Source organism: Bufo gargarizans, chromosome 1, assembly GCF_014858855.1.
Source record: "Bufo gargarizans isolate SCDJY-AF-19 chromosome 1, ASM1485885v1, whole genome shotgun sequence".
Classification (NCBI taxonomy): Eukaryota; Metazoa; Chordata; class Amphibia; order Anura; family Bufonidae; genus Bufo; species Bufo gargarizans.
Window position 1 is genome coordinate 481,860,347 of NC_058080.1, and position 15,029 is coordinate 481,875,375.

The following is a 15,029-nucleotide window of genomic DNA, read 5'->3' on the forward strand; positions in this document are numbered from 1 at the left end:
GTGGAATAAAAGAGGAATGACACAACATTGTTAAGTCATTAAGAGGAATGATGATCTACAATTGTTAAGTCACTGGAAATGCAGGTAGCTACTAAAACCGTCATGTCAGGAAAGATTCCAGATCTTCCTGTGCAGATTTGCGCATAGGAAATCAGCACAGTAGATGAGATTTTAACAATAGTTTTTATTCCATTATTTTATTTTATTTTAATTTATTTTATGCTTTTATACTAATCTGTTTTTATCTTCTGAATGTAAATTTTTTCTGTACATGATTATAGAGGCAACCATCTTGCCTGATCAGTTGTTAACCTCATTTAGATATATGCTTTGCAGCAGCCACTAGAGATGAGCAAATTTTTCTAAAAAATTTGGTTTCGATCCGAATTTATTTGCAGCGAATCGCGTTAAAAAACAGCTATTTCCTGGCTGCAGAGAGCCTTTATAGGGGTGTAGAACACTGTGCCTTGCAGTAACACGCATAGGGAGTCTGCTGTGGTAGTGAAATAATACTGTGAGTCAGTATGACACGCAGATGACAGGCGTCGCTCTTAGAATCACTGCACACTTCACTTATTAGGGCAGTTACAGGGCTAAAACTGACCAAATAACTCAAGTAGCCTTAAAAGGTCAATGTTAGATTCAAGATGAAGCGCACTCCTTTTACACCGTCGCCAGCTGATTTCTTCATAGATGTCTACAGAACCTGTTCTATTAAACGCTTATACAAGTAGAGCCCCCGACAGAGTGGAGAGGGTGTCAGCAGTAAGTTTGTGTATATTTTTATTTTGCCACTTATACACGCCAAAAAGGGCTTTAGAACATAGAACTGCATCGCTGAACGGCAAATATATTTTACTTTTGCCACTAATACACGACAAAAAGGGCTGTAATTTTTGCCCTTCACCACACAACGGCTAATAAGCCCTTTTATTTCCCACTAATACAAGCCAAAAAATGCTTTAGAACATATAACTGAACCTCACAAGGGACTAATAAGACATATAAATATTTCCTTGTAATAAACCCTGTTAATGCCTTGTACCCCAATAACAAGAACGGTTTGCTGGAATTACAGAGCTGTATAACTGGCAATTTGGATCCCCAGTCAGTGCAGCAAGGTGTAATAGGATTGTTCCCATTACCCAGGCTGTAAACTCCCCTACTGAACCCTGTTCTACATAAATGCTGTGGAATGCTTCTTCCCTATCCTATCCCTACACCTTTAATAATCTTCCCCTGCACTTGTAAATCGTTTTTTTCTGCACTAAGTGCACTGGTAAATGGCAGAATCTAAGATGGCTGACGCTATTTATAGGGCTGTGACATCACAGGGCTCGCTGGCTGCTGATTGGCTGCATACATGGCATTATGGGTGATCCCGCCTTCCCAGAGTTCCTTGCTCCATGTCCTCACACGTGCAGCAGCCATTTTAGGGAAAAATTTGATTCGTTACCACAAAGTGCAAGGAAATTTGGATTCGGTGCGAATCGAATTTTTCATGAAATTCGGATCGAATTCCACTTCGTCAACTTCGATTCGCTCATCTCTAGCAGCCACCATGGGCCATAGACACAGGACAGTTTTCTAGACATGCTTTGTGACCTCTGCAGAGGTCATTGTGCAGGGAGGGGTTTAGATAAGCTGTGATCAGCGCTTATTGTGAATGAGGAATACTTTTAGCTCTACAGAGGTGATATCTATTTGTCATTTAACCCTGCCTGTGATGATAAAGAGATGACTGCTGAAAATAATCTGTACAGTCCAGGAAATGGCGTCTATTATTAGGGTTAGTGCCCAGTGAAAAAACTGCAGTATTTTGCAGTTTCTTAAAATATAGTGATGTGTAAAAAAAGAAAAAAAGTAAAAAAAAAAAAAAATGTTTAATATGAAAGTTGATTAAAGCACTGGGTCATTTTCTTATTCCCTTTAATTTACCCAGTTGTCCAAAAGCATACGGAGGGTATCGCTTAACAGAACAGAGCACTGGGCTTTTAGTGAGCAATGATCATTTTTATGTTCCAATTGAAAAGCAAGTGCTGTTAGAAGCTTTCAGAGTCAGGCACTTCCAATATAGAATAAATGCTATTCCCCTTTTTTTTTTTTTTTTTTTTTTTTTTTTAATTTAAAAGCCTGAGATTGTGACTTTCTTCACCCAAGTAAAAGAAAAGTGTAGCATGCCGCACAAAAAATTGTACAAGGTTCCGTTCTGTCGCAAGCCTTCTCAGTAAGAAAAGGACCCTCATAACCCAATTCCAAACCAGAAGGCTCGGCAAGGGTCGAGCACAGGTGGCCAACCCAGATGTCTGCCAAAAGCCTCCTCTGAAGTTTGACTCTCCAAGGGATTGCAGGGGGCTGAGGAACCTGATGGACCCCCTAGATTCCCCATTGTAGTATGGGGGCCGCCTGGGCCCTCCTCATGGCCGCCAGTGGAAGATTTTGGGGATGTTTTTTATGATGGACTGTGGTATTGGTGGTATAATGTGCCGAAATATGGTATTGCTGGCCCTGCCTTCGATCAATTTGGATGCGACTACAAAACAGGGCCACTTTTAGTATTTTTTTTTTTTCCAGGGCCACTTCAAGTTCCCAGTCCGCCCCTGGTTACCTACTTTACTGGAGAAAAAGCTGCATGTAATCTTTTTCTGAGAAGGTGATGGCATGAAGCTTCTTATTTTAGGCTGGATTTATACATTGTGATATTGGTCTTGGTCAAAAACTGTAAAGTAATACCGTACATAGTTCATTGCAAATAGTTTGTGTGGTTATTGGCCAGCAGTTTTTGTTTGTGAAGCGCATTTTATAACGGTTCACATGTAAAAATGACATAGCCAATAGAATTGCAAAACCACCATAAAATACGTGCAGTTTTGTTGCACAGTTTTTGGCCACGCAGCACACTACTGCAATGTGCAAACCTAGCCTTAAAGGAGATGGACACTGTTGGTGGCATTTCTTGTATTATTGCATTCTACTAATTTTGAGCTAAAATCATTTTTCCAGTTGCTCTGCCGGACGTTGGCCCTACCCATCATCAAGTCTTATAGGAACTTTGCAAGCAATTGTGATAAACTGTGCTGTAACCCTGAAGGGGTGGTGTCCAATGCCATGCACTAGACATGACACAGTGTATCCGGTTTGCCTGGAATATTTTAACGTTAATCACTCTCCAGAGAATTCTGTCGCAAAATGTCTCACCAATGAAATGTTTGTGTTTACATAAATTAAGTTGAGTAATTTTCCCGTAGATGTTCCATCAATCGGACATGGACACGTAGGCATGTACCGGACGCTGGAGCTTTGAATAATGGCGCAAAACAATCATCTACCAACAGGGAGGATGTGTCTGGTAACGTCCAATTGATTTTAAATCATAAGTACAATCCAAAGTATTTCTGAGGAACATGTACACAACCTCATATTGCTGCTTATGTTCCAGAAACTGCCATGGAAGCTGTTCAAGAAAGTCAAAGTCTTAATCTAAAGAAGCTAAAGACCACAGAACTTCGGCTAGCCGAGGCAAGACAGAAGTTGAGGGAGCTGACCTTAAACATTAATATGAAAAAAGAGCTCATAAAGGAACTAGCCAAGACAAGTAAGGGCCATGGTCCTCATTCAAGCATGCTTATAATTAAACAGCTTTTTACATAAAAATACTGAATTAAATCATATAAAATTATATAACCCCAAAATTAACATCCTCCTTTAGATAGGGGGATATTGGGTGCAGAAGCTTTAATAGAAAGGAAGAGGAGCATATGAAGGCAACATTTGAAGATCTGTGCTGATATCCATGCACAAGGATGCTGTTGGACGGATTCTGTGTCTCCTTTCTGACTCCCTATTTTACACCGTTTTTCTAGCTGCGAGTAGAGAAAGTAGCGTAATACAAGCCAATAGCAGCTCATAGGAGGTATTTACTGCATGGTATCATTAAAGCTTCACTGAGTTTTCTAAAAATCTTTGATATGTTGTAGGGACATATCAAAGGTTTTGATCGGTGGGGTTGGGTTTTGATCAGTCTGAGTGCTGAGACCAGCAGCACCCATAGGCTTTTAATTGAGTCCATCTTGCTTCCTCTTCTTCTCTCTCCTCATTCTGCCGATTAGTGGGGGTATTTGGTCTCATACGCCTTCTGATCAAAATGTCTGATATGTCTTTAGCTTTGGCCTAGGGCTACAAGGCAACACTGCTCGCTCCCAGGATCGCTGAGCAGCAGTAATCCCATAGAAATGAATGGGATCACTGCAGCAGTTGCAAGAAAATCACCTCTTCTGTATTCACTTAGTATGTATGAGAGGACCATCAGAGTATTTCTTTGCTCCCCTTTGCATGACTGCATCGCAGCACGAACTGGGATTTTTTGTGAGTCAGTGGCGTACCGGGCTTCACAACACTATGCTAGGCGGAGGCTTCTGCCTAGCAGTGAGCCAGTGACGTCATCTGCACAGATGGGCGGTGTATAGCGATGCCATAGGCTCTTTTGGAGGCATTTACTTTGCTACTTTGCATAGTACCCGCCTCCAAAAGAGCTTAGGCACCATCTCCACAGGAACATAGCTCTGGCAGCTTTGGATCATTCAGGAGGACCGGGGCTGTCACAGGAAATGAACGTTGTCACCGATCACCGCTAGGGAGAGTCAGTCAAGGCCCAGAAGTGTAGACATTGGCCCCAGGCCTCTGCTGTTCAAAACTGCAGAAACCCAGCGGCTACGGTGACCTCTTATTAGCTGGCTCCTTATTTAAACAGACTACTTCTGCTGTACATGTACCGCGGCGGTCATCTAAGGGTTAGTATATTTTGATGAGGAACATCCACTGGCATAAACCACTACTATATTTGCTGCTACGTGTCTGGCTCTGTGCCAGGTGTGCAATGAATATTCTCGCTAACTGGAGGCCTCTAAAGCTTTTCCTTAAACATAACTAGTTTAACCTCTGCACACATTCGAGTGGAAGTCCTTCAGTGATGCCATTCCTCATAAGAACCCTTGAGCTCTCACATTTATAATAATGTAATTGTAGGTGCTTGTAGATAAATGAAGACGTCACTCTTCCATCCAGATGGTCACCTAAATACTTACATCAAAGGCATTGAAGATACCGTAGCTTCATCACTTCTCCGTTTTCCACAATGATTAGAACACCGATCATTTAAAGTGTCATGCACTTGATTTCCGTTCAGATGAGAGCATAAAATGACTGCACATGTCTTACCAACCACTTTAGTTCTTCTTAGGACTTCTAGAAGGGAAAGAATACTAAAACTTGTCAGGAACTGTGCTTTAAATGTGTCACCGAGATTTTTATCTGCCATTTAAAACCAAATGGTAACACATCTCCTTTTTTACTAATCTGTTTTTATTTTCTGATTGTAGATTTTTTTATTTTTTTTATTCTGTCTCCTGCACATTATTATGTGGGTCGCCATCTTGCCTGAGCTGTTCTTAAAAAGGACCTTTCACTACTTTATACTTTATGAAATCAATACCTCAGTCTGTAGCTTATGATTAGCAGATGTCACCTTAGTATTTTATATGATGATCCACTCCTCCGTTGCAACGCTGTGCCTTCCCACGCTCTGTTTTGGCGCCCTGTATGCTAATCAATAGCATTTGTACAGGGAGGAGAAGACGGCAGCTTTTCTCTGGGAGCGCCTCCTTCTCCCGAGCTGTGAGCTGTCCAATCACAGCGGACCATGTCACAGCCTGGGAATAGATGAGCTTTTTATTTCTCCCTGGCTGTGCCGAGGTTCGCTGCGATTTGACAGCTCACAGCTGGGCAGAAGGAGGCGCCCCCTGAGAAAAGCTGCCGTCTTCTCCTCCCTGTACCGATGCTATTGATTAGCATACAGGGCGCCAAAACAGAGTGGGCGGGAGCACAGCGCTACAACGGAGCAGTGGATCATCATATAAAATAATACTGCCTTATTTTTAAACAACACTATTAGCATTTTTAAGTATAATTTTCTTCTGTACCCAATAAAACCCCTACAGAAATCACTATACAAAAATTAATCAAATATATGGGTAACAAATACAGGGTACCTTCGGACGGGACTAACAGCAGTCCTTCTTACTCATGGTTAGATGATGGAATTATTCGGATGCTGGTGTTGTATTGATAAATCAGGAACATCCAGTTCTTTCCCAGTGATGCCCCTATGACTACTCTGCCTACAGGCAGAGTACCCGACCCCACCTCTCGTGGCTAAGCCCTTTCTGAGTCCTGTATTCACCCTAATAAACGATGGATGTCCAAAACAATGAGCTTATAAGATGTAAGGCGTCTTATTAGCTTATACCTGGGCCTAGCTTCCTTGCACCTTTCATCTATAGGGTGAATATGGGTGATTACATCTTCTTTATTGCTCATATTGTTTGATGATTTTGTCCCCTGACGAACCAACCGAGTGTTGGGGAAATGCAGCATCGGGACCCCCATTGTTTTGGACATCCATTGTTTATTAGAGTGAATACAGGACTCAGAAAGAGCTTAGCCACTGAGAGGTGGGGGTCTCGCCTTTTGGGGCGGGTGCTCTGCCTGTAGGCAGGGTAGTCATAGGGGCATCACAAGGAAAGAACTGGGTGTTCTTGATTTATCAATACAACACTACCAGCATCCGAATCATTCCATCATCTAACCGTGAGTAAGAAGGACTGCTGTTAGTCCCGTCCAAAAGTACCCTGTATTTGTTACCCATTTATTTGATTAATTTTTGTAGTGTGATTTCTGTAGGTGTTTTCTTTTTTCTTTTTCTTTTTTTTTAAATAAAGATATTGTTTTATTGGGTAGGGAGTTATTTTTTTTTTTCTCTTTAGTTTTTGGTACTCCCTATGTTACATCATACTGGGTGGATTTGGTTATAATTTTCTTCTGCTGAAAAACTCCTTTAGATGTTCACTTACTCTGAATTCACCAATCAACTCCCACAGAGGAGGCTGCTCTTCATCTTCACTAACAAATCAGGTTATGTGCTGAAAAGACACTGCTGAAGGTTTTCTTTCTCACCCCAGTGCTGGATTCACAGCTACACTGCTAAGTACTTCTGTGCTGTGTTCTCCATACTGCTCCTGCTGCTGACATTGTTCTAAGGAGAGGTAGGGGAGAAAGATCATCTCTTTTGTCTGTGTGCCTTGTAGAGGAGGTATCCTAGCAGCTAGTATCCTGCTCCTGCCACCTCCTACTATCTCCATAGACTTTTATTGGCAACTGTAACCTGATATTTCAGTGAAAGTGAAACTCTGCCTATCTGGAGACAGATTTGATCAGTGAAGTGAGTGAACATTTTAAGGAGGCGGGGGATAAGCAAAGGAACCTGATAAGTGGACAAAGAGGCATTTTTGTCTAATTAGATGTATGCTACAAACTTTTGGATCTTTGCTTCTACTATTTGTGGAAAATTGGAATTGGAAAATTGTTTATAATTGTAGGTACACTTTAAGAGTCAGAAAACTGGATACTTAAATAATAAACCATACATATAACTAATAAGATAGTGGGATACTGTCACTGTTCTCTTATCATCTCATCTTGAATTTTAGGCAGTGATGCTCAATGTGTGAACAAACAGTATTCACTAAAGATCACACAGCTAGAACAGGAATCCGAGCAGGCTAAAACTGAATTGGCTGAAGCTCAGAAACAGTTGCAAGAGCTGGAAAACAAAGAACTGCGGGACCAGGCACAGAAAGCCAAATTACAGAAAGATTTCCGTAAGAAAATGGAGGCTGCAAAACTTAAAATGCAGGTATGATGTTGTTGGAATAATTCAGAAAAATGTCTTATTATAGAAAAGGCATCATATCAATATATTCATGTGTGCCTCTCTATAGAGTACATTTACATAGAATAAATGGAATCCCAAAAACCCTTTAGCAAGTTCCATGTTTTTATACTTTGGTGCAGATTTGAACAGAATTCCTGTGCATCTTGCTTAGTAAATTCCCCTGTGTGTTTTTGATACATTTCTCACCAGGCATTACAGAAAAAGCAGCAAGATACAAAGAGGCTTGTAAACATATCGGCTCAGAATGAGAAGTGCGCATCTGATCTGGAGCAAAACATACAAAACATGCGACAACAACAGGCGCAGCTTCAGAAAAAGCTAAAAGAGGAAAGTGATATAAAGAAGAAGCTGGAGTTGGCCGTGCAAAAGGACCAGCAACAAATCAAGGTAAGTAAAAACTCCTATTTTCCATATTTGTCTGTAAATTACATCATTGTCGAAATTTGCATTAAGGGCCTTCACTGCAGATTCCATCAAAATGGATGGACAGAAAGCCACATTGTGTGTCCCTGTTTTGTGCAGTAAAATGACTGCAAACTATTCCATTATTGTCACTGGGATCTGACTGGCATGTGTCCGTCATGTGACAGGTCCGATGTTTCTGTTATTTTTACTGTTCTGCTACTAAAAAGGAGCATAACAAAAGAAATTTAGTATGTGGCCTTTAAATAAATTGTCAAGGTTTTGTAAAATTACCCTGATTTCTTTATATTTTTAACAGGAAATCAGGATTTAGGTCCCCAATCTGCCACTAACCTGTTACCCAGGACAATGGCAGCTTCTCGAAGATGATTTGATGATATTTTCTTAGCAATTTGGCATAATGCAGAAAAACAGTCGAAATGCTGTATTCCAGTGCGTGTAAGAAGTAATGTGGGTGGAGTCACTCTCCTTAAGAGTCACGCTGGCTGGTACCCCTCATGGCTTGTTTGACGTCTTGAAGGCTGGGGACATTGTCACAAGTCACCTCTAGCGGCATCTGGCACATATGCAGTGTACAGATAAAGCTGAGGCCAGTGCGCATGTGCGGTATGCAGTTTGAGGTGGCTTCTGATGACATACTGTAATTGGCCTGCTTCATTCTGGGGTAAAAGTACTTTTAATCAATATGCAGATGAGCAGTTAAAGAGGACCTGTCACCCCTCCTGACCTACCTATTTTATTAGCTTCATGCATTCCCCATGTAATAACAATCCTGGAGCAGCTATTCTTATGGCTCTGTGTTGTGCCATTCCTTTATTATGTCTACTAGAAGTTATAACTGAATTGCTAGCAGTCTGCAGTAAGGGTACAGAGGGGAGGTAACCAGTTGGGGGGGGGGGGGGGGGTGTACCTGCACAGTCTGACAACGGCAGCACTGATTGGATAGAGTCATCTGTGCAGGTACACCCCCCCTCAACTGGTTACCTCCCCTCTGTACCCTTACTGAAGGCTAATAGCAATTGATTCATAACTTCTAGTAGAAATAATAAAGGAATCGCACAACACAGAGCCATAAGAATAGCTGCTCCAGGATTGTTATTACATGCATGAAGCTATTAAGCAGGCATGTCGGGAGAGGTGAAAGGTCCTCTTTAAGTGCCTCAATGGTGGGCCCAAGCCACTCTGTGCACCCTTGCTCTTTCTGCTTCTTCTGCCACCCCCCTTCTTCTTAGACCTGTCAATCAAGAAGTAGAGGGAGAGACTGGCAGAAGAAGCTGGAGGAGCAAGGGTGCACAGAGCAACTTGGGCCCATCCTTGGTGCACTTAACTGCTCATTTGCATATGCATTAAAAGTACTTTTTTTTCAGAATGAAGGAACTTCTCACTAAGCGAAAGATATCATTACATTTAGCTGAGCTAGCCCTACAAGGCACTGTGCCTGGTTTAACAGAGAATTTCCTGGTGACAGGTCCCCTTTAACCACCTCAGGACCGCCGTACGCAGGATTGCGTCCTGGCGGCGGCCCTGCTCTTCTGGGTGGACGCATATACGCGTCCTCCCGCGAGAGCCGAGATTTCCTGTGAACGCGCGCACACAGGCGCGCGCGCTCACAGGAACGGAAGGTAAGCGAGTGGATCTCCAGCCTGCCAGCGGCGATCGCTCGCTGGCAGGCTGGAGATGTGATTTTTTTTAACCCCTAACAGGTATATTAGACGCTGTTTTGATAACAGCGTCTAATATACCTGCTACCTGGTCCTCTGGTGGTCCCTTTTGTTTGGATCGACCACCAGAGGACTCAGGCAGCTCAGTAAAGTAGCACCAAACACCACTACACTACACCTCCCCCCTGTCACTTATTAACCCTTTATGAACCACTGATCACCCCATACAGACTCCCTGATCACCCCCCTGTCATTGATCACCCCCCTGTAAGGCTCCATTCAGACGTCCGTATGATTTTTACGGATCCACGGATACATGGATCGGATCCGCAAAACACATGCGGACGTCTGAATGGAGCCTTACAGGGGGGTGAACAATGACAGGGGGGTGATCACGCATATAGACTTCCTGATCACTTCCCTGTCATTGATCACCCCCCCTGTCATTGATTACCCCCCTGTAAGGCTCCATTCAGACGTCCGTATGTGTTTTGCGGATCCGATCCATGTATCCATGGATCCGTAAAAATCATACGGACGTCTGAATGGAGCCTTACAGGGGGGTGATCAATGACAGGGGGGTGATCACCCATATACACTCCCTGATCACCCCCTGTCATTGATCACCCCCCTGTAAGGCTCCATTCAGACGTCCGCATGTGTTTTGCGGATCCGATCCATGGATCCGTAAAAATCATACGGACGTCTGAATGGAGCCTTACAGGGGGGTGATCAATGACAGGGGGGTGATCACCCATATACACTCCCTGATCACCCCCTGTCATTGATCACCCCCCTGTAAGGCTCCATTCAGACGTCCGCATGTGTTTTGCGGATCCGATCCATGTATCCATGGATCCGTAAAAATCATACGGACGTCTGAATGGAGCCTTACAGGGGGGTGATCAATGACAGGGGGGTGATCACCCATATACACTCCCTGATCACCCCCTGTCATTGATCACCCCCCTGTAAGGCTCCATTCAGACGTCCGCATGTGTTTTGCGGATCCGATCCATGTATCCATGGATCCGTAAAAATCATACGGACGTCTGAATGGAGCCTTACAGGGGGGTGATCAATGACAGGGGGGTGATCACCCATATACACTCCCTGATCACCCCCTGTCATTGATCACCCCCCTGTAAGGCTCCATTCAGACGTCCGCATGTGTTTTGCGGATCCGATCCATGTATCCATGGATCCGTAAAAATCATACGGACGTCTGAATGGAGCCTTACAGGGGGGTGATCAATGACAGGGGGGTGATCACCCATATACACTCCCTGATCACCCCCTGTCATTGATCACCCCCCTGTAAGGCTCCATTCAGACGTCCGCATGTGTTTTGCGGATCCGATCCATGTATCCATGGATCAGTAAAAATCATACGGACTTCTGAATGGAGCCTTACAGGGGGGTGATCACCCATATACACTCCCTGATCACCCCCCTGTCATTGATCACCCCCCTGTAAGGCTCCATTCAGACGTCCGCATGTGTTTTGCGGATCCGATCCATGGATCCGTAAAAATCATACGGACGTCTGAATGGAGCCTTACAGGGGGGTGATCAATGACAGGGGGGTGATCACCCATATACACTCCCTGATCACCCCCTGTCATTGATCACCCCCCTGTAAGGCTCCATTCAGACGTCCGCATGTGTTTTGCGGATCCGATCCATGTATCCATGGATCAGTAAAAATCATACGGACTTCTGAATGGAGCCTTACAGGGGGGTGATCACCCATATACACTCCCTGATCACCCCCCTGTCATTGATCACCCCCCTGTAAGGCTCCATTCAGACGTCCGCATGTGTTTTGCGGATCCGATCCATGTATCCATGGATCCGTAAAAATCATACGGACGTCTGAATGGAGCCTTACAGGGGGGTGATCAATGACAGGGGGGTGATCACCCATATACACTCCCTGATCACCCCCTGTCATTGATCACCCCCCTGTCATTGATCACCCCCCTGTAAGGCTCCATTCAGACGTCCGCATGTGTTTTGCGGATCCGATCCATGTATCCATGGATCCGTAAAAATCATACGGACGTCTGAATGGAGCCTTACAGGGGGGTGATCAATGACAGGGGGGTGATCACCCATATACACTCCCTGATCACCCCTTGTCATTGATCACCCCCCTGTAAGGCTCCATTCAGACGTCCGTATGATTTTTACGGATCCATGGATCGGATCCGCAAAACACATGCGGACGTCTGAATGGAGCCTTACAGGGGGGTGTTCAATGACAGGGGGGTGATCACCCATATACACTCCCTGATCACCCCCTGTCATTGATCACCCCCCTGTAAGGCTCCATTCAGACGTCCGTATGATTTTTACGGATCCATGGATACATGGATCGGATCCGCAAAACACATGCGGACGTCTGAATGGAGCCTTACAGGGGGGTGATCAATGACAGAGGGGTCATCACCCATATACACTCCCTGATCACCCCCCTGTCATTGATCACCCCCCTGTAAGGCTCCATTCAGACGTCCGCATGTGTTTTGCGGATCCGATCCATGTATCCGTGGATCCGTAAAAATCATACGGACGTCTGAATGGAGCCTTACCAGGGGGGTGATCAATGACAGGGGGGTGATCAGGGAGTCTATATGGGTGATCACCCCCCTGTCATTGATCACCCCCCCTGTAAGGCTCTATTCAGACATTTTTTTGGCCCAAGTTAGCGGAAATATATATATATTTTTTGTTTGTTTTTTCTTACAAAGTCTCATATTCCACTAACTTGTGTCAAAAAATAAAATCTCACATGAACTCACCATACCCCTCACGGAATCCAAATGCGTAAAATTTTTAGACATTTATATTCCAGACTTCTCACGCTTTAGGGCCCCTAAAAAGCCAGGGCAGTATAAATACCCCACATGTGACCCCATTTCGGAAAGGACACCCCAAGGTATTCCGTGAGGGGCATATTGAGTTCATGAAAGATTGAAATTTTTGTCCCAAGTTAGCGGAAAGTGAGACTTTGAGAAAAAAAAAAAAAAAAAAATCAATTTCCGCTAACTTAGGCAAAAAAAAAAAAATTTCTATGAACTCGCCATGCCCCTCATTGAATACCTTGGGGTGTCTTCTTTCCAAAATGGGGTCACATGTGGGGTATTTATACTGCCCTGGCTTTTTAGGGGCCCTAAAGCGTGAGAAGAAGTCTGGGATCCAAATGTCTAAAAATGCCCTCCTAAAAGGAATTTGGGCCGCTTTGCGCATCTAGTCTGCAAAAAAGTGTCACACATCTGGTATCGCCGTACTCAGGAGAAGTTGGGGAATGTGTTTTGGGGTGTCATTTTACATATACCCATGCTGGGTGAGATAAATATCTTGGTCAAATGCCAACTTTGTATAAAAAAATCTTTTGCCAAGATATTTCTCTCACCCAGCATGGGTATATGTAAAATGACACCCCAAAACACATTCCCCAACTTCTCCTGAGTACGGCGATACCAGATGTGTGACACTTTTTTGCAGCCTAGGTGGGCAAAGGGACCCACATTTCAAAGTGCACCTTTAGGATTTCACAGGCCATTTTTTACAGATTTTGATTGCAAACTACTTCGCACGCATTAGGGCCCCTAAATTGCCAGGGCAGTATAACTACCCCACAAGTGACCCCATTTTGGAAAGAAGACACCCCAAGGTATTTTGTGATGGGCATAGTGAGTTCATGGAAGTTTTTATTTTTTGTCACAAGTTAGTGGAATATGAGACTTTGTAAGAAAAAATAAAAAAAATAAAAATCATCATTTTCCGCTAACTTGTGACAAAAAATAAAAAATTCTAGGAATTCGCCATGCCCCTCACGGAATACCTTGGGGTGTCTTCTTTCCAAAATGGGGTCACTTGTGGCGTAGTTATACTGCCCTGGCATTCTAGGGGCCCAAATGCGTGAGAAGTACCTTGCAATCAAAATGTGTAAAAAATGGCCTGCGAAATCCGAAAGGTGCACTTTGGAATATGTGCCCCTTTGCCCACCTTGGCTGCAAAAAAGTGTCACACATCTGGTATCGCCGTACTCAGGAGAAGTTGGGGAATGTGTTTTGGGGTGTCATTTTACATATACCCATGCTGGGTGAGAGAAATATCTCGGCAAAAGACAACTTTTCCCATTTTTTTTATACAAAGTTGGCATTTGACCAAGATATTTATCTCACCCAGCATGGGTATATGTAAAATGACACCCCAAAACACATTCCCCAACTTCTCCTGAGTACGGCGATACCAGATGTGTGACATTTTTTTGCAGCCTAGGTGGGCAAAGGGGCACACATTCCAAAGTGCACCTTTCGGATTTCACCGGTCATTTTTTACAGATTTTGATTGCAAACTTCTTCTCACACATCTGGGCCCCTAGAATGCCAGGGCAGAATAAGTACCCCACAAGTGACCCCATTTTGGAAAGAAGACACCCCAAGGTATTTTGTGATGGGCATAGTGAGTTCATGGAAGTTTTTATTTTTTGTCACAAGTTAGTGGAATATGAGATTTTGTAAGGAAAAAAAAAAAAAAAAAAAAATCATCATTTTCCGCTAACTTGTGACAAAAAATAAAAAGTTCTATGAACTCACTATGCCCATCAGTGAATACCTTAGGGTGTCTACTTTCCGAAATGGGGTCATTTGTGGGGGTTTTCTACTGTCTGGGCATTGTAGAACCTCAGGAAACATGACAGGTGCTCAGAAAGTCAGAGCTGCTTCAAAAAGCGGAAATTCACATTTTTGTACCATAGTTTGTAAATGCTATAACTTTTACCCAAACCATTTGTTTTTTACCCAAACATTTTTTTATCAAAGACATGTAGAACAATAAATTTAGCGAAAAAATTATATATGGATGTCGTTAAAAAAATCGTTAAATTTTGATTAATAACAAAAAAAGTTAAAATGTCAGCAGCAATGAAATACCACCAAATGAAAGCTCTATTAGTGAGAAGAAAAGGAGGTAAAATTCATTTGGGTGGTAAGTTGCATGACCGAGCGATAAACGGTGAAAATAGTGTAGTGCAGAAGTGTAAAAAGTGGCCTGGTCATTAAGGGGGTTTTAGCTAGCGGGGTTGAAGTGGTTAATTCTAGGTACATTTCAGTTTTACAGTCAAGCTACATTTGTACCTGTTACAA

At 43.3% G+C, this 15,029-nt stretch overlaps 1 protein-coding gene across 1 annotated transcript in view; it reads left to right on the forward strand.

The window, feature by feature from the left end:
• Nucleotides 1-15,029, forward strand: part of KIF27 (kinesin family member 27) — a 60,060-nt gene that overhangs the window by 17,773 nt on the left and 27,258 nt on the right. The window contains exons 8-11 of the mRNA XM_044287703.1: nucleotides 3,249-3,349; nucleotides 3,440-3,595; nucleotides 7,545-7,750; nucleotides 7,979-8,176. Of these exons, the coding sequence (XP_044143638.1) occupies nucleotides 3,249-3,349; nucleotides 3,440-3,595; nucleotides 7,545-7,750; nucleotides 7,979-8,176 (661 nt within the window). The remainder of the gene's footprint in view (nucleotides 1-3,248; nucleotides 3,350-3,439; nucleotides 3,596-7,544; nucleotides 7,751-7,978; nucleotides 8,177-15,029) is intronic.